Source organism: Protopterus annectens, chromosome 3.part1, assembly GCF_019279795.1.
Source record: "Protopterus annectens isolate FY-2018-M chromosome 3.part1, PAN1.0, whole genome shotgun sequence".
NCBI lineage: Eukaryota > Metazoa > Chordata > Ceratodontiformes > Protopteridae > Protopterus > Protopterus annectens.
In genome coordinates this window covers 57,299,798-57,320,451 of record NC_056732.1, presented here as the reverse complement: position 1 = coordinate 57,320,451, position 20,654 = coordinate 57,299,798, and the positions used below count along the sequence as shown (strand labels likewise).

The 20,654-nt window shown below is 37.2% G+C and overlaps 1 protein-coding gene across 1 annotated transcript in view; it reads left to right on the top strand.

The window, feature by feature from the left end:
• The window catches only part of NAGPA (N-acetylglucosamine-1-phosphodiester alpha-N-acetylglucosaminidase), a 953,155-nt gene that overhangs the window by 108,621 nt on the left and 823,880 nt on the right, over window positions 1–20,654 (top strand). The window contains exon 2 of the mRNA XM_044066565.1: window positions 11,113–11,598. Coding sequence (XP_043922500.1) covers window positions 11,113–11,598 — 486 coding nt within the window. The remainder of the gene's footprint in view (window positions 1–11,112; window positions 11,599–20,654) is intronic.

Here is a 20,654-nt window from a genome sequence, read left to right as displayed (position 1 = left end):
ATGAGTACTCCTGTTTGTTGCTGCTGGTCTTGTTTGGCTCCGAACATGGTGGACAGGGAGTCAAATAATTTTACCCTGTCCTTTATGGTACCGGCTTTGCATTTGTTCCATGTTGTAAAATAACCAGGTGTAATCCTGCACCATGTAGCACATTGTGTTCTAATCTAAATTAATACTTCTGCTATTTTTGAAAAGTGAAAAATTGCTTTCCACTCTTGTTTGTGTCACGTAGGCTGCACAGTGCCCGAACATTGAACTTTTCTAAAATATCAGAATTTGTTGGATATTTTTGTAGTTGCTCTGTGTGAGCCCAGCTAACTTCTTCCCGTGTGTGCACGGCCATTTTAGTACCAAGTTATTGTGGTTAAGATGTTGGGATTTTATCTGTGAGAAACATTCGTATTCTCGCCCATTAAACCAATTTGTAGATACAGCTGAACTAAAAACATGAATATCAACACACTTCCAGTAGTACCCAGAAGAGGTCACCAAAACACTTCAAAATGAGATACACGCATCCCTTTCAAATAAACGTATGTTTGTCATTAGAATTCTGTCCTGCAGAATACAAGGTTTAATTCCTTTGTTCCAGGTTGTAAGTCTAAACTCTTGTATCCGTTGAGCGAGTCTTGAACCACTGTAAGTATTTCTCACATTTTATATATAAGTGCCTGAACAAACATGCATGCAGAATCCCAAAGAAGTAACCTGAAGGCAACATTTCATACAAAAAAGGACTAAACTGAATCCTCTGCTTATGAGCATTTAATTTCAACATATAATGTGTGCTCTGAAAAGACCATTTACTTGCATAAGTCACAAATTCACAAGTAAAAGGCTGGAAAATGCACATAGGTTCATAGGGGGTTACTAGACTATTGGCCCTAAGGCCTTTATAAGCCTAGCCACGTTAAACCCTTGTTCCCTTACTGACCAAGTTCTATGGTTTATATTTGCAGCACGAGTCTATGATCAGCACCGACTACCCTTATCCAAGAGTGATATAGGTGACACCTCCGGGGTAAATTTACAGTCTCCCATCCAGCTGTCTAAGTTGTGCTTTAACTGGGTCATTGAAGAGCTCTGTTTTATGTGAATTGGGAGTTTATTCCAGAGGAGTGGCAATCTCTGGGAGACATATCTGTCTCTCTAGCATGTCCTGTTAATGTTGCAGGCTGGGTTAGGATCCATAGACTGAGTGAGTCTTATCCCATTGGACTTGTGGATGTGCAGCATTTCCATTAGGGCAGGGTCCACGACTGCTCTCTAGGCCAGATACAGAGTACAAAGACAGGGCTTTGTCTGTCCATGTAGGTCATGTGTTGAAGGCCTTGAATTGTCTTGGTGAGAAATCTCTGAGGTCTCTCCAGCTGCTGCAGGTGTCTGGTAAGGTACATAGAGAAGGGAGCCACAGGCCATCTATTTTCACCTGGTCTGATGAGAAATGAGTACAGGGGGAGTTATAACATCCTTAGCTCTGGATGCGATGCTCTTAGAAGGCCTTCCTTACCACTTTGGACACTTTGTGATCAGTGTTAAGGTTGCTGTCATCCTGTTTTCCCAAATCTCTCACCACATTGTTTGAGCTAAGAGGGGTACTGATAATGATGTAATTTGCAGGGACTTCCTCTTTGCCAAAAGGAATGCTAATGCATTTTTTTTGCGTTTAGTTTTATGGCTTTGGCACCAATCATTTGTCTCTCTAAACCATTTTTGTAGTATGTCAACATCTTTGGGGGACTCATTGATTGCATCCAATTTTCAGTCATCAGAGAACTTGGTAAGCCACAGACCATCTATTTTCACCTGGACTTCTGAGAAATAGATTCCAAATGGTAGGGGCCCAGCACAGATCCTTGTGATACACCACTGGTAACTGGTTTGCTGGTAGAGGTGGAATCCCCAACTTTGAGTGTATACATTCTGTCAGTGACCAGTTGGCTATCCATTTTTTAATTTGCAGCAATGTAAAGTTCTGCAGCCTTTGTGAGAAAAAATAATCTTTCCTACAATCCGTTTATGGTTTGAGAAATGTATGTGATCAAAACTTTTAGTATTATTTAATGTTCCAGTTCCTGGATGGAGCTTATTAAAATAGCCAGAAAAATGACTGCAAGTAATTGGAAAATTGATGTTATTTACTCCCTTGTTTACAGAACTGTAAGTAATTATCTACTATTACAATGAAAACTGAATCACTGCAGAATGTTATATTTGGTTAAATCTGAGTTTGTTATTAAAGAAATGCTTTTGGCCTTTGATCAATGTATATTGATTGGCTGGTTTAATGAATATTAGTGATGTATGCATCAATGATTAGTGTATAGTGTTTGGCTGGTTTAATGAATATTTGTGAAGAATGCATCAATGATCAGTGTATAGTGATTGGCTGCTTTAATGAATATTTGTGATGTATGCATCAATGATCAGTGTATAGTGATTGGCTGGTTTAATGAATATTTGTGATGTATGTATCAATGAATGGTGTATAGTGATTGGCTGCTTTAATGAATATTTGTGATGTATGCATCAGTGATTAGTGTATAGTGATTGACTGGTTTAATGAGTATTTGTGATGTATGCATCAATGATCAGTGTATAGTGATTGGCTGGTTTAATGAATATTTGTGATGCATGCATCAATAATCAGTGTATAGTGATTGGCTGGTTTATTGAATATTTGTGATGCATGCATCAATGATCAGTGTATATTGATTGGCTGGTTTAATGAATATTTGTGATGCCTGCATCAATGATCAGTGTATAATGATTGGCTGCTTTAATGAATATTTGTGATGTATATATCAGTGTCAACATCTATGTAAGTAGTTATATGTTTTACTTTATCAGTGTGTTTTTGTTTACAAAATGTCAGTAAAATTATTTTTAAAATGTTTTGATACCTAAAGTTAAACACAATGGGATTTCTATCTAATGACACTGATACAGGATTATTTTTTCTAAGATTTGTAGAAGTCGTAGAAGGACTAAAGTGAATTACAAAAGTCACAGTTTACTCAGTAAGGTTAAATGAAATTTGTGGATTGAAGCAGTCTTTTTGAGATGGATGTCTTTCTTAACTTACATGTCTCACCCTTTATAGTAGGATAGAGAGGTTTTGATTTATTTACATATATCTAAATATATATATATATATATATATATATATATATATATATATATATATATATATATATATATATATATATATATATATATAGTTTACAATCACATGTTCGTCTTTTAGATGAACGAACATATGTGCGAAAACCACTTGGCAGAACCGGTAGGGCAATCACCACAATGTTGAAGCTGACAAGAGCGAATGGCCGCTGCTGTCAGCTCCAACATTACGGTGCAGATTGCACTATAATGGGGATGGGGAAATGTATCCTTACCCTCACTGTAGTGCAATCTCAGAGTTTGTATATATAAGTGGAGGGAGTGCGGGGGAGCAGCCCCCCCCACATGGGGGGTGCAAGGTGGCTTGCCCCCCTGCAAAAACGTGTTGTTGAATGTTGAGTAGGTAGGAGCATTTCATTGTAGTCGACATGTTCAACATTCGACTTCACTGAAATGCTCGGTTCGGCATTTAAACTGTTTGGTGTTCAGATTTCCGAACATTTGGTTCGGACATCTGTACATGCGAACAATGTACTGTCAAACATTGATAGTAAACTATATATATATATATATATATATATATATATATATATATATATATATATATATATATATATATATATATATAGGTCTACGTCATATGATAGAAAGTTCATTTGATAGAAATTCATTTGACCGAGACCATAACACAGAAAGTTCAAAACACTGAAAACCCATTTGACTGAAACTCATAACACTGAAACATGAAATTGAAAGGATTATGCCCTTTTCCTCACTGTAGTGCAATCCTGGAGTTAGTATATATGGTTAGGGGGGTGGGGGAGCATAGCCCCCCACATACTTCATACATTTTAAACCATACACATGGATACTTATAACTGCAATGAATGCCTCTTTGCAGAAAACAATATTTACCTAAACTATGTAGGGAGCTACGCTCCCCACACCCCCAATGTAGGCGGCTGTGCCCCCCACACTCACCCTAATATATAGACTAACTCCAGGATCGCACTACAGCGGAGAGAAAGGCATATACTTTTTACTGTAATGTTTCAATGTTATGAGTTTCAGTCAAATGGGTTTTCATTGTTTTGAACTTTCTGTGTTATGGTCTTGCTCAAATGAATTTCTATCAAATGAATTTTCTATCATATGAAGTAGACCCATATATCCTATATATATATATATATATATATATATATATATATATATATATATATCTATATATACGATGTATAGATTTGTATTGTCTCCGTTTCAGCAAAAGGAGATGTGCCGAAGCAAAAAGCATTTGTAGCTTTGGGGAGTGGGATTACAGTAGTAGAAATGCATCAAGCTGAGGTCATAGTATCCCCAATGTTGACCGGTATTAAAAGAGCTGTTTCACATGAACATTTAGTACATATATCTCTTATGATCTGAATGATGTTTGTAAATGAGGATTATTCCTAGAATAATGGATTTGGGTTTCTAGTAGAAAATTGCGGCCTGCTTTGAGTTACCTACTGGCTATAATCTACCACAGATGATTGTAGCACCACCAAGTAGACTCTCAAATTAAATTGGTCTGATTGAAATTTAATTGTGTTTGGGGGGATGCACCTCCTGCACACCTCAGTTTTGGGGCTCTGATTGTACATGCACAATTGCTAAATATAATATTTGAGGTCACCTGAACTCAGAGAAAAGGGAAGCATGTACTCCCATTTCTTCAAGATGGTGCAGTTTTGGAGTTGATGTTTTTATATGTAAGTATAGAAGTATAACCTCTGAATTTGTTTGTAAAATGTTGCAAACAATCCACTTATGCTATACTGACAAGCTCGGAAAAAAAGTGAAACAAGTTGTGTTTGCACTTAATGAGGTCTGGTTTTATTGGTCTGAATGCACCACTAAAGACTTGAAAAAGTAAAAAGCCATGGGCTTTCAGATGTCATGTAGCTAAAACACAGGTATAGCCTTAAGAGGTCATTTGTATATATCCCATGGGCCTCCACTACAGGAGGTTTAAGGTATTACGTGGTGAAGACTGTAGATTTGCTACATCTTTCTTGTAGTTTTTACTACATTGTTTGCCTCTGTGATCTTTTTACCATTTGGTTTCATTATACAGTCAATCATATGGGGTGTCGGAACTGTGATCAATATGCTGGGGTGTCGGAACTGTGATCAATATGCTGGGGTGACAGAGCAGTAATCAGTCACATTGGGTAAACCTGTACTAAATTAATTCCATCTATAACTATGAAACACCTGTAATCTGAACAAACAGTTCAAACTTCAGTCTATCTAATATTGTCAAGTTACACCCAACTCCTTTAGTAACCCCATGAACTGCTGACACCATTTACAGAGTTTATCAAGTCTGGCAATCTACTTCTGTTCCCTTGTCTTTTTTCTCTATCAGAATTACACTGCACACATTTCCATGGACAAGTTAGAGTCAACAGTTCACCTACTTTATGTCTGGAGAAATCCATTGCAAACACAGGGAGAACATGTTGACTCCACACAGAAGACACTCCAGCTGAGAACCGAACCAGAGAACCTCTTTGATGTAACAATAATTTATTTACTTATTTATTTATGCTTTGTTGTCTTTGGAGTCTTTCACACTGATTTAGAAGCTATTGCTAATACCTTCACTGATAAATTCAGTGCTAATTTCACCCACCCTATCCAGTCAGATGTTCACTCCCTTGCCAACCATCCCGTCCCTCTCAAAATCACCTTGAACCAGGTTGTCTGTGTGACGTCCCACCTCTGGACCAGTAATCGAGGAGCCTGAGTTCTCACCACTGACACTGGTGAGGGATGTTCACTTGGTGCAAAAATAGATAAACACAATATTTCCAGGTGCAGCTCTCTGCATCACACACAGTTTCCTTTAAGAGCACACAGGGAACACACTCAGTCTGGGGTCGGGTTTCCCTCTCTCTCTCTCTTTCTCTTTCTCTCTAGGCCCCCAGTAAGACTTCCCACTGGCACAGCTATAGAGTTGAGCCCTCAGCTGAGTGTCTCAGGCCAAGTCCTCAACCACCCTCTCTGTAAAATCAATACTCTGGGTCCCTGCTCCAGGTAGCTGACACACACACTCTTTGAAATTTGTTTCCCCCCTCACGGACACACACACGCACCTGAAAAAGGCTGGCACAGATTTACTAGTTATGCCCCTCTGTCCAGACTATAAGGTAGTTACTGCCACCAGACACACCAAAGCCAGGTACCCAATTATACTGAGTACAATTAACATTAATATTAATACAGATGGTAATGATGACTAAACTGCAAGGCTTTCTGGAATGGCCATGGTGTCACCAAATAAATATAAGTGCTCTCAAAGGTTAAAATAATCTCTAAAAGGCCAGCCACAATGAAAAATTTAAATATATTTAGTAATAAATAATAAAATGAACATGATAATGCTAAATATCTATTTACAGTAAACACCAGAGTTTCAATCTCAGTAAATATTAAACGTAACACAGATTGATAGATTCAAACAGATACAGAAAAGCAGCAATTAACTAATCTCACTATATTTTCCTGACTGATCTAAAGAATTACTACTCCCTGGTTACTTGCTAGAGCAAAGTAAGATGAAGTAGTTGAGTGGTTGTCCTTCTTGGTCAGGTTTCAAAAACAGACTGCTCTGAGACTTATGTCTCACCTAGTATTAAAACTTAATTTCAGTGCTGGATTACAGAATGACATCACATACATCTGGTCATCTGACTTCTGGTTCCCCCTTTACTAGAAACTAAACCAGAATTTTGCACATATGTGTTACCATACACACAGAGCTCTGTTAAGATGTGTTATAGCATCTAAAAGCCATAAAACCATTTCAAAACTTCCACCCTTCCAGGGTAGCAGTTAATTCATTGCTAAGAACAATACAGCAGGATTCCTAGTCCTTGTTTTTACAGACATTTTGTCTCTGGCTGCAATCAGAACTGTTACATATAAGCATGATGGCCAAAAGTAAGTAAGTGATTTAATTTTAGGATATTTTTCTAAAAGTTAACTGAGGCTGAGCTTAACCTCTTCTGACATGTGTGTGTTTCTTTCCTGTCCAGCAGGACACACTGTTGGTACTTTTTTAACACAAGCAGCTCCAGAAATAAATTGTTCAACACAAGCATCGGTACAAATCAGTTTGATATACAAACAATATATAATTCTTTACAAAACTCCAGCTAGCTGTGCTGGCATATGTTACACATCTACTGCCCTACTTCTCCTGACATAGCTGGCAACACCTCAGATCATCACAGTGTGCACTATCCAAAACCAAAAGTACTAGCTCCGTAAGAGCTGGTATTATCCCTGGCTGTTTGCTAGTTATTGTCATATACCACTTAGCCAACCCCCCCTTTGACTTCAGTTTAGGTCCCTCCATGGGTTATGTCACTGAAGCATACATAATAGCCATGGCATTATATCACAATAGGGTTGCCCCATGATATATTCAGGAATCTGTAGACCTATTATCCTCACTAGTATTATCCAAATGTTATGAAGCACATAATTGCCAGGCTGTTAAGCAGTGACATAGTTCACTTGCACATCCTGGACCCAAATCAATTTGAATCTCTAAAAGGTAGGTTGTATCTATCTAAACCTTGTTAATCTCTTTAGAAGCGTCGCTAAAGCTGAGAATGATAGCCTAACAGTCATAGGTTAGTACTAGGCCAGCTGCCCTTGCGAGCCATTTTAAGCCTAGCCAGTTATCCCCTGTGAGATTCAAACCCTGTACCTTGTGTTTGTGAGACAAACACCTTAACCATTAGGCCACCCTCCCAACTCCTAAAGGAATGTTTCATAGGTGAGTACTAGGCTAACTGCTCTTGCGAGCCACTGTAAGCCTAGCCAATTATCCCTTGTGAGACTCAAACCCTGCACCTTGTGTTTATAAGGCAAACACCTTAACCATTAGGCCACTCTCCCAACACAGTCTGCAATTCATAGGTTCATATGTAAATACTAGGCTAACTACCTTGAAGGCCATTTTAAGCCTAGCCAGCAACCCAAAACCAGAATCAAACCATGTACCTTGTGTCGAGGAGGTAACATGTTTAACCATTATGCCACACCCACCAGAAGGCTGCTTATATTGACCTTGCCAAAGCCTTTGACACCATCCAAACATGCTGGTATCATAGATAAACTCTCCCAACTTAAGATAAACTTGTGTGCAGTTCATTGATTGACAGCATAGATTCTGTTGGATAGACAGTTGGTAATGTAGGAGGCAAGTCTTCCGGCCAGATTAGTATCACGAGTGAGATTCTGCAGGGCTTCATGTCAAATGCCATAAAAATGTAGTGTGGTTAACTTTGGGAAGGACATTACACTGCCCATCCCACAACACAACCTATTACTACTTTACTGGTGTCCCTCTCAACATAGACTAACGTTTCTGGGACTTTGCTGCCCTTGTTGATAACCATTTCTTTGGATTACCTTGCCTGGATTGTGGTTGGGTAACCTTTTAGCTTTGCTTCACTGATCTGTAGTGCAAGACCCACACAGTCTTAGCCCCTTTATACTCTTCCTGTATTAAACCTGCCCTTGAATATACCAGCTCTTCTAGAATGTAATTCACAAAGCACCTCACACAATCTAAACTACCAAGAAAGTCAAAAAAAAAAAACTGTTCCTCCACCTGTTTCACATTGGTCCAGTAGGCAGGATGGCAATCTCTCTCTCTCTTCCCCCTGTCTGTGTCACACACACACAACTTTTTAAGCACTGAAAGGCTCTACCCTTTCCATCTTACCCTACGTTTGCAGAACCAGTCTGCTAACTATTTTTGCTAAGGACCTCGATCTCTGCCACAAAATTAGCAACACCAGTTGGTATGACCAATTCATCATCCAGCACATTACTCGTCTTTAAAATAAACTCCCCCCATGTCTAAGTAACCCTCTATCTACTTTCAAAACCAGACTTGTTTGATTGCACGGGAGACCATAAATTCATGCATATGGATACATGGAAATAATCCTTTTTTCTGTGGATAACTTAATATGCTTTCAGTATCAAGGGATATTGTGACTAAACTAGATGACCCTTTTGCCTTTAAGCTTAATGTGACACTATAACCCTTTGAAACTGAGAAGTTCATGGTTTTATTACATTACCTTCTGTAAAGTATGATCTGAGGAACACAGCCAGTTGTACTTTTGTTCAAAAAACCCCCCAGAAAAACAAGCCTTTGTATACCAAATCGGTCATTGATAGCGCTCTAGTAGAAGTAGTCTGGCAACGATTTTTTATGCAAGCATAAGGCAACAAGTTGGTTCTTGTCCAGAAATGATCAGCAAGTTGTAATATTATCAAGTGGTTACACAACTGTTTGTAGAATGACCAATGGGTTTTGGTCCATTTTCAGTGGAAGCCTGTGAGAGAAGTTCCTAGTGAGTAATAATTTTTTTTTTTTTTTTTTACAAAGATGAAAATGTAGCAGTAGAGAAACAACAACATGCATGTCTGTGTGTGTGTATATGTATACATGTGTGTGCGTATATATATATATATATATATATATATATATATATATATATATATATATATATATATATATATATGTGTGTGTGTGTGTGTGTGTGTGTGTGAGTTTATTTATTTGCATGTATAAATAGAAAGAAGGAGAAGAAACTGAAAGAAGTCCTAAAATGCAGGAATAAAGAAATGACGGGTTGATGGAGGTAGGACTGGGTTTTCCCAACATAGCTTGGGAGACATGGATGTCAGACATGGGTTGTGATCCATTGCAAGTTTTATACAGGGCATTGTGAGGGATTATTATATTTTATTTTCAGATTTAATTTCCTTTCTTATTTTAAGATGTTAACGGTGTTTGAAAGGAAGAAAGAGGGTGTTTGGACCATAAATTCTGACATTTACTGCTTAACTGCTTTGATCAAAAGGGAAGTTGCTCAAACACTGTGGACGCTATTGAGGGATATAAACTTGCAAAAAATTTAATTTAGGATGCATAATGAATTTAAACTGCATGATGGTATTAAGCTTTGTTTATGTCTAGTTTTTCTGAACCTAATGTTTCATAATTATTTGTTCATACTTTTTCTGTTGATGTGGAATTTGCTTCATACTGGGCAGATTTTTGTCAGGCATTCTGAAATCTGCCCCCCGGATGTGCCTTTTTCTGTTGTACAGAAGAATCTGATATCTGTCAGTGCAGCTTCCATGCACAATGACTATGTGAAGCCCAGCTCTGACTTTAGGTCTTTCCTTGCAGTCAGAAAGGCATTAGAGTCCGAGCTTAGGAATTTCCTTTATTTACAAGTGAATCCCGTTCCAGGATAGAAATCCACGATAAAGTCTTGCACTCATCCCACATTATCTGTCCATGGTTTCATCCGTACCTAGTGACCCTGTACATCATTGCCTCCAGAATGCACTAGGACTTCCTGTCTGATGAGGGCATATAGACCCCATTTCAAGAGTAGTGCTTTTGCTAGGACTTTTTGCCTAATACAGGGCAGAGTCACCTCCCCCCATCTGTAAAAGCAATGCTTCCATCATTCAGTGAGATGTTCTACTTGCCATAGGGTATGGCTCCCCCCATGCCCCCCATCCCCATGAACGATTACCCCCATCTGCTCACTCTTTTCCCTTTTTCCTTCCCTGTTATCTTCAAGGATCTGTCATCCTTTATGAGCCCCAGTTCTACTATGCAGTTTAAACCTAATACCACATTGATGTGTACCACTGACCCACTTCTTATTAAATATCTGGGGCCACAAACACTACAATTGACACAAGGTAGTGATCTGAGAGTCAAATACCGTAGTTGTGTATGTTCATTATGACTGACTGCTGAGGCAGCTACACAAAATAAATGATAAGTTCAGTCTCTGACGGACCACCTGTTGTGCAGAAAATAACGACTTGCATTGTTATGGTTGAAAGTGCTACACAAACGTAACCTTGATAAGAACTGTCTTTTTATTTTTCCAGAAACTCATTGACTGATGATCTCCTGCTGCCTTACTCTCCAAATCAGCATGGCCCTCAACACAGTCACAGATACGTCAGAGACTGTCAACCGATACAGTATGGAAACCTAACACATGAAACGTGGCCTAGTAATGCATTGAATAGTCTTCCAGTTGCCTCAACAAGATTATTTATTTCAAAATTTGATACTGAAAATACACAGCAAAGAACTTTATATGGCCATTTTACATTCATAAATAATCCACTAAGGACAGTTTCTGTCTTGGAGCCTGGGGGACCTGGAGGTTGCAGACATCATCAAAGGGCCACTGTAGAAACCACAGCAAAACTCAGAAAGTGTCTTGTGGCTCAAAATGCTGGCTTCTTTGATACAAAAAATGGGAAGTGTCATGGGAATGTAGTAAGTGATGGCAAGCTGGTACAGAGTGCGGGAGGATTACAGAATGCACAGTTTGGCATAAGAAAGGATGGAACTCTAGTGTTTGGGTAAGTATCTGCTTAAACTTTAAAGGTCTCTCATACAGTTCACAGTGTCATAGTAGACCACTAGACTATTGATACAAGGGTCCTTTTTAAGCCTAGCCATGTTTGCCAATTAAACTTGATGGGTATGGTTTCCCAAGGGTTTTGCTGAGCTATGGGTTGCTGACCATTTATAAGCTTACACAGATGCCAGACCAGAGGTATATTTACAGTTCCCTGTCCACTGAGCCAAGTTGAGAATTCAACCATGTACCTTGTAACTGTAAAGTAAACCCCTTAAACGTTATGTCAACCCCTCAGCACAGTTAAACCTAACAGATACATTTGATAATGCAGCTGGTTTCTACAGCAATGTAAAAACAATTGTAGATTCACAGTTACAAATAATGTGGTACTGTTCTGTCATTTGAAGTTTCATCATTACACATTTCAAACGTTTGTTTTCATTTGTGGTCAGACTAAGCAGATATAAGCTGTTTTCCGTGTGGCTCTCTGTCTTAGCTTAACCTTAACTGCTTTTCTTGTTTTCCTTTTCAGATTTCCTGTATTTTTCGTTGGACTTTAGCTTTATTATAATGTCAGCATACAGCAGTTTTATAGCGGTATTTTAAGTCATTTTTCATTATTTTCTTGTGGAATAAAATAAAGAATTTGAAATTAAACAATAACATAAAAAATAGTATTTCCTTTCCTCAGTTACCCTTCTCTATTGCTACCTTCATCTTAATTTCTAAAAAGCTGTAGCCTCACAAAAATGTGGTCACCACAACCGTAAACAAAATGTGACATTTTTTAATTTATTTGTTAATTTAGTAAACCCACTGGACACACGTCCTCCTTTTGAGGGGTGACCAGAACACACTGTCTGGTTAAGTGGCTTGCTAAGAATCTCATAGTATGCAGATAGAGGCCGAGGGAATCAAACCCTGGGATATAAGAAATAGATCATTAAGTGTTTATAGCCATAGTCTGCTGCACTAGCTACAACACAAAAATAGGCTGGTTCCACTGAATCAAATAAATGTAATAGCCACAGCTGCCAAAAAGTCTATTAACTATTTTCTTTTACTGGCAATCTTTTGGCTGTAAAATTCAACATTCACATTTAACCAGAATCTACTAATTAGGCAAAATCAACTAATTTGATGTTCTTAATCTACTTGGGAAATATCCTGGGGCATGTCTACCACATGTGCTTCCAAGATCCTTTTCTAGTACAGCCATGCCAACATAACCTTGCTCATACTGCCAATCAACCCATTTCCTCAGGCATTCAGTACAGTCTGTTAAAAAAAAATCCATTGAAAAATCTTAGTTGTATAAATCATTGTAGAGCCTTTCTGTTACTGCAAATTACTGAAAAAGCAGTAAAAGCAGCCTGTCAGAGAGATCAGAATTTCAGAGACTTACTAATTCTCAAAATATTCTAAACTACAAACTGTTATCCCATTAGAAATTTCTGCAGGAATCTTATCGTAACACACGTTGTTAAGATATTCCATCTAAATTAACACAAAGTTAGAACAAAAATAGAGATTCTGGGCTACTCTGTAGCTTATCCTAAATAAGTCTAAGAATGCACCGCATCCCTGATGAGTTTTTCCATCAAGACAGAGGAATCTGGGACACAAAACTAAAATCAATCCCTTTTTCTTCCATATCAAGAAAGAAGCCAAAAAGATAATGGAAGTTTAAATGACAGGAAGAGTATATAGCCGTATAAATTTTATTATTTTGTAACTTACTTAAAAAAGAATCTTGGAATCTTGTATTTTGTAGGGCACAGGCAACACAGCTGGAAGGAGTACACAGACAAGATATGTTGGTTGTAATTATCAATGTAGTTAATATATACCTGACAAAAATTTAGATATTTTAAAGCATCACTTTTCTATGGGAACTGTTAATGTAGACCACAGAACTTATATATGTGAAACTCTTGTGATTTTTTTGGACCGTATCAGCTCATTGGAGGAAAAATGTATTTTTTAATAATGAAAGTCCAGTAAGAATAGATACAGTACATTGGAAGATTTTGAGTTTAATTCTGTGACTCAAAATAGTGTTTTTTTCTTGTTAGTTGTTTAGCTTAAACATTATACTTTCCATAAAAAAAAAATGAAATGCAAATAATTTTGACTTAATTGTTTCATCACCTGGTATACTCTCAAAACTTGTTCTTGAATAGTACTGTACAAAGTAGCTGTGTATTTATTTGCATATTTATTGACATTTGTTTACTGGGAGAGTTCAACTGGGCAAAGGTTTGTTTTCAGCTGAGGCCCATGGAGAAAAGCTCCAGTTTCAGAAGCAAAGAACAAGAAAAACATTTTCATAATTCAGCACAAGTAGAAAAAGAGCAAATTTTAAAACATTTTCATGTTACAGCATAAGAATTGAAGAGCAGATATATTTTTATATTACAATATACGTTAAAAGACAGAGAGACCTTTATAACTGTATAAGTTAGGAATAAAAGAGCATATTTGAATGACATAAGAAAAGATTATGAACGCCAATGTTTAAGTTACTGTATTAGTTTATAAAAGTAGAAAATGTTTACATGCCAGGATAAAAAACAGAAGAAAAACAATATAAAGAAAAAGAAGAAGTTGATAGAAGTAGTGACCGCGAGTAAATGTAATATATGAAAAGGGAAATGTGAGGTGGCATGGAGGTTATGGATAAAGACTAGCTTGGGGTATTGCAAGGGCAGAGCCATGACTGATGTAGAAAAGGTTTTAGTGATGGCTTGAAGGTATGAATATTTGGGGAGGAATTGATGGAACGAGGGACTTTTGTTCCAGATTTTTGCCATACCACGGGAGTAGAGGCAGAAGCCAGCTATGTTCTTTGTCTTGTGGAATAATAATGCACTTTTTGTGTGATCTTAGTCGATGATTGGGAAGATGACAGTGGAGGAGAGAGCCAGGAGCAGGACATTCAGAAGTTTTATTTATTAGTTTGTAGGCTGTTATCAGGTGGGTATAACTGCGATGGTGGGCTAGTTGAGATGGGATTTGTTGGCAACAAAGAGAGTAAGTTTATTTTAACATTGTTCTAATTTGAATTGTATGAATGCCTGAAGGTTGGTAAATATTTGAGCTCTGTAAAGGAGATTAGTTACTAAGAATGCAGTGGCTAGGGTAACCTTGCTAGCATTTGTAAGAGGTTTCTTAATTCTGTAGATTATACCAGGCTTTTGGTAAGTTTTTATAGCATTAGAAATGTGGAGGTCAGATTTTAAGTTATTATTGACAAGTAAACCAAGTAATTTGGTGTGTGAAACTATTTCAGTTTCTGTGCCATCAAAGAAGGTAACTTGGAAACTGGGTTTATCATGAGTTTGATTTTCAGGGAAGAATAATAGTAATTTAGAGTTTGGGGAGTTCAGCAGTACTTTGTCATTTTTTAGCCAGTTTTCAGTGAAGCTGAAGGGGCTTCTTGAATTACTTCCTGAAAGCTGCTCATGTTGTCAGAGAAGCAAATGCATATGAAGTTGTCTGCATTTTATATTTGTGAAGTTTGTTTAGAGGAAAAGCAGAAGTTATTTATAAAATTATTAAATAAAAGGGGACCCAATAGTGAACCCTGGGATACGCCTGTGGCAGCAGGTAAGAATGAGGAGGAGGTGCCTAGCCATTTTACAGATTGTTGTTTTACTGTAAGGCAGCTATTAAACCAAACTAAGGTCGGGTCAATTAACCTAAGTGTGGACATTTGTTGTAGAATTTTGCTGAGAAATAGTGTCAGGGGCTTTGGATAAGTGTAGGAACAAAGTAGAAATGAGTTTGCCTTCATCCCTGGCTTTGATAGTGATTTCCGTGAAAGAAAGAAGGCCTGTAGTTGTGCCATGGGTGGGTCAGAATCTGTGTTGTGTGGGAGTGAGGATTTGTTGTTGTAGTATATGATTAAGGAGGTGTTAGTAAATGCATTTTTCTAGAATTTTAGAAAGTAGGGGAAGGAGAGCAATAGGTTGAAAGTTTGATATTTCTGTGGAGTTTCCTTCTTTCTGGAGTGGGGTGATTTAAGATTTTTCTGAAGAATAGGAACAGGGGATTCAGTTCTGGATCTTTTAATTATTATAGACACAAGATAAGCTTAATACATTAGCAGCTATTTCTAGATATCCTGCAAGTAGGTTGTCAGTAGATGAGGCGTATGAACCACAAAATACTCAGCCTGGCAATCTGGAACCAATAAAGGCAACAGACAATAAGATGTACGAAGCCAGCCAACAAGTCAAAAAGCACAAAAACGTAACTGTCTACAAACGATTAATTTAATAACAAGGATTAAGCGCTTTCATTCCTCATCAGGGAACTTAGAATACAGCATGACAACATACCCACACTTACGTCCATCAGCAGCATATCCAGTTGATTGCATCATTAAGTAATTGTAAAAATTAATTAGTCCCCCACTAATTAGTGAAGCCGATAACCACAATAAAGCTAATATACATAGAGATACATGTATTTATGTAGTAAAATCTATGTAATAAAAGTGTACAGTATTTGCATTATGTATTGTCCAAGTTATTTTATAAGTAATTATCTTGTTAATCTGATATCTCCAACTTGTATTGTGGAAAGTTTATTACAGGGTACCTGTTTATATAATTCAAGAATCAAGGTTGTGCCTGAAATAAGTCACTAGTGCATCAGTGCAGTCGAGACATATCAGTACTTTCAGATTTTTTTCCAGCCAGTAATGTTCTGACATCCTCCCTTCATGTTAGCTATGTAGCTCAGCTACCCCTCCATCTGCAAGGCTGCATCTCAAAATAAGTTTTCACCTGCTAAACTAGAAGATAGGGCATGTCTGCAAAATAACTTGACTAAATTGTCCATCTGGGCACAGGAGAATAATATGCTGATAAATACATCAAAAGCTAAGCATATGAGATTTGGGAGACATAAACTGAAAGGTGAATATTTAATACAGCACACAGTGATTGAAACTGTAGACTCATTTAAGGACCTGTGTATATGTGTAGATTCAGCTATGAGTTTTTCTAATCATATCAACCAATTGGTTAATGATAGCTATAAAACTATAGGTTGTATAAAAAGATTTATAAACTCTAAGAAATCAAAATAATGAAGTCTTTGTTAGTTACATTAGACCCAAACTTGAATATGGAAAGACAATATGGAAACCCTATAAGAAACCAAGCATGAATAAACTGGAAAGAGTACAGCGGAAATATACCAAAGGCATCTAGGGATGTGAAAATTTAAGTTATTATGAAAGACTAAAATATCTGAACGTGTACAGTGTCTATTACAGATATCTAAGAGGAGATATTATTCAGGTATATAGGGCATTTAGGGACAACTACCTCTGGGAATGTCTGGGGTTATCAAAAAGTACTAGAGAATCATCAGATATAGACTTCAATGCTAGAAGTCTAACTCTCAAGATGCACTCGCTCAAAGCACTCCTCAAATTGGAGATCATCGATATTTGTGCTCTAAAGGAGACCTGGTTTAAAGCGGCAGAAAGCACCCCTGTGCTGCCGGGCTATAACTCATTCCACACCTTTCGGTCCTGAAACATGGACTGTAGCTCCAAAGGTGGTGGTGTCTCCATATTCATAAAGGATATATATATATATCACCAGATTAGTAACCCAGCATAATGCATCTGAGATAATTCAGGTACAACTAAACATTGGGGTAAGACGGCGATCCCGGTCGTAGCCTGCTATAGGTCCCCAGCCATGTCCTTAGACTCTCACTCCATGTTTCTAAGCACCCTAGAATCTATCAGGGTCCAACCCAACACTCTCATACTAGGAGACTTCAACTACCCTTCCATCAACTGGGTGAACTACTCAAGCACCAATACACTGGCCTAATGCTTTCTGGAATTCATCAATTCCAATGCCCTGGACCAGCTCATTGTGACTCCCATATACACTTATTGCTTGCTATAATAGCAGGATGTATAAAGAAATTTTGTGACCAAGTTGCACATAAATAACATCCCTTGTGAGATAAGAAAACATTTGAAAAAAAGAGAGAAATGTCACGTTACATAAGAATAAACCAAAAATCAGACTCTTCGAACATTAAAACAAACCTTCATTTATTAACAAATGTTGGTATTAAATTCTTGATTTAATCCTCTGGGGAATAATGTGCCATAATTAATAATGAATTTAGTCTCTAGTTTTAATAATTCAGTCAGAAAAACATCATCCTGTCTGTTAAATGGTTTAGCCAGAACACTAAAAAATAAACTGGAATCAAAACCAGCATGCACTGTCTGAAAGTGTTTAGCCACCGGATTTTCGATCCTACCATGTGTGATGTCACCCAGATGCTCCATTAAACGATTTTTTACCATTCTCTTAGTTTGCCCAATGTACCATGTAATGGGGTCACATCCACAACCAGTGATATAAACCACCCCACAGGACCTACAATTAATATATATATATATATATATATATATATATATATATATATTTTTTTTTTTTTTGTTCCTACTTTTTTTCCATCATTAGCTGATGTCATTTTGGAAACAAGTTGTTTTTGTAGGAAGCTACATTTAAAAGTGTTTTTTCAAAATCGTGTGCCTAATGACAATGCTAATAATGAGGCTAATAATGCAAGTGAGGGAGACAGTTTGAGTGTTTGTTCTGACGATTCACTTTTGAATATGTTTTTATATGCCTGTGAGCTTTGTGATGAGTTGACTGATCTTCCAGTGGGGGGAGCAGAGGAGAATGTAGGTAGACATGATGTGGGGTTTTACACAGGGTATGGTAGGTTAACAGTTCCACGGGTCCCTCATCGTATTGATTTGTTTCCACCGAAATATCAGCAATAGTGTGACAATTTGAAAATGTCCTGTATAGAGAGATAGAATTAGAATACAACAGGTTTACACAAAGACACAAGACATATAAACAAATGTGAGTGGTTGGCACTTAATAGTTTGAGAAATGCAAATGATAAATATGTGTACACTCAAGCTGATAAAGGGGGCATTTGGGCCATCTTACCTATTGCCACGTATAATATCATGGCTGAAGAATTGCTGAGGGATCAATCTGTATATATTTTGGCTTTGGAGGATGTTGTTTCCACTTTCAATGGTGAATTATTGGATTTATTGGAAAGGGGTGAAAGGTTGGGTTTCTTTACCCGTATGGATGTTAAGAAACATTTTGTGAAAAACCCTAGGGGTGCCATTTTTTTTCATTATCCCCAAAATGCATTAAAATTTGTACAATCCGCTGGATAGGCCGATAGTATCAGGGAAAGGTTCTTTTTTGCAAAATGTGGGTATTTTTTTGGACCATCAGCTAAAAGTCTATTTAAGCAAGATTACTTCTCATATCAAAAATGGTAAAAATTTATGTGATTTGGTGAGAGGCATGAAATGGAACACTGGATACTATTGGGCAACCGTGGATGTGAAGGCTCTTTATACGAGCATTAAAAATGTTTGGGGGTCTGAAAGCAATTGGCAAGATGATGGGGGAGGGTCCACGTACGAGTTTTATACTACAGTTATTAGAGTTTTCTTTGACACATAACTGTTTCAGATTTAACAAGCAGTATTTTCTACAGAAAGAGGGCACTGCAATGGGGGCGTCATATGCCCCATCCTATGCTATTATTTTCATGAATCATTTTGAAAATATGTTTGTTTATAATACTGAATTTTTCAAGCAACATGTGATCATCTATAGGAGATATATAGATGATTTGTTTTTTATATGTAGGGGTGATCTCTCTGAATTTCAAGACTTTGTGGACAATCTCAACCAGAATAATAATTTTGGGTTAGAATTCACTTATAATGCAAATAGTTAGAGAGTGCAGTTTCTTGACTTAGTTTTTTGTAACAAATGAAGGGGAAGTTTCCTTTAAGCCTTTCAGCAAAGAGACAGCAGTTAATATTTTTTTTTTATCAGCCGACAGTATGCACCCACCCCATTTATTGGCTGCATTACCCTATGGAAAATATAATCGTATTTTCAATAATACCTGTGAAAAACACACTTTGAGAGAGGGATTTTTGAAAGTAAGACAGAAGTTGTTGAAGAGAGGTTATACTTCTCGTTCTTGATAAAGCAGAAAGGGTGTTTGGGAATTCTGTTATTTTTAAACATAGTTCAGTTGATAATGCTTCGCGTGTGTGGAGGGGCAGTTTTGGTTCTGTATTTAATACAGATGGTGATGAAAAATTATTCTTTTGTCACTAAATATTCCCCTTTTTCCAGAAGTCTGAGGATGGTTGTTGAGAGGTTTTGGCGTATAATTGTGAATGAATCCCAACCCTAAAGAATCTATTTCCCAGGAGAATTGCTTTTTCTTACACTAGTTTTTTTCCAATTTGAAAGAATTGTTAAACATTCAAAGAGTCAAGAGAAATCGGGGATTTAAGGGATGTTATTCATGTGGACATTGCAAAATCTGTAAGAGAGTCCATAATTTAGATGGAACTCTCATAAATGGGAAAAATATAAGGCTATGGAGTTAATTGTAGGTCATGTGGGGTGGTTTATATCCTTGGTTGTGGATTTGACCCCATTAGATGGAACATTGGGCAAACTAAGAAAATGGTAAAAAATTGTGTAATGGAGCATCTGGGTGACATCAAACATGGTAGGATAAAAAACCCTGTAGCTGAACACTTTCAGACCGTTCATGCTGGTTTTGATTCCAGTTTATTTTTTTAGTGTTCTGGCTAAACTATTTAACAGACAGGGTGATGTTTTTCTGACTGAATTATTAAAACTAGAGACTAAATTCATTATTAATTATGGCACATTTAAATCAAGAATTTAATACCAACATTTGTTAATGAATGAAGGTTTGTTTGTCTTAATGTTGCAAGAGTCTGATTTTTGTTTTATTCTTATGTAACGTGAGATTTCTCCCTTTTTTCAAATGTTTTCTTCTCTCACAAGGGATGTTATTTATGTGCAGCTTGGTCACAAAATTTCTTTATATATCCTGCTATTATAGCAAGCAATAAGTATATGTGTTATTTTATTTTGGGCATATTATGTGTGTATATTCACATGTATTTAACCT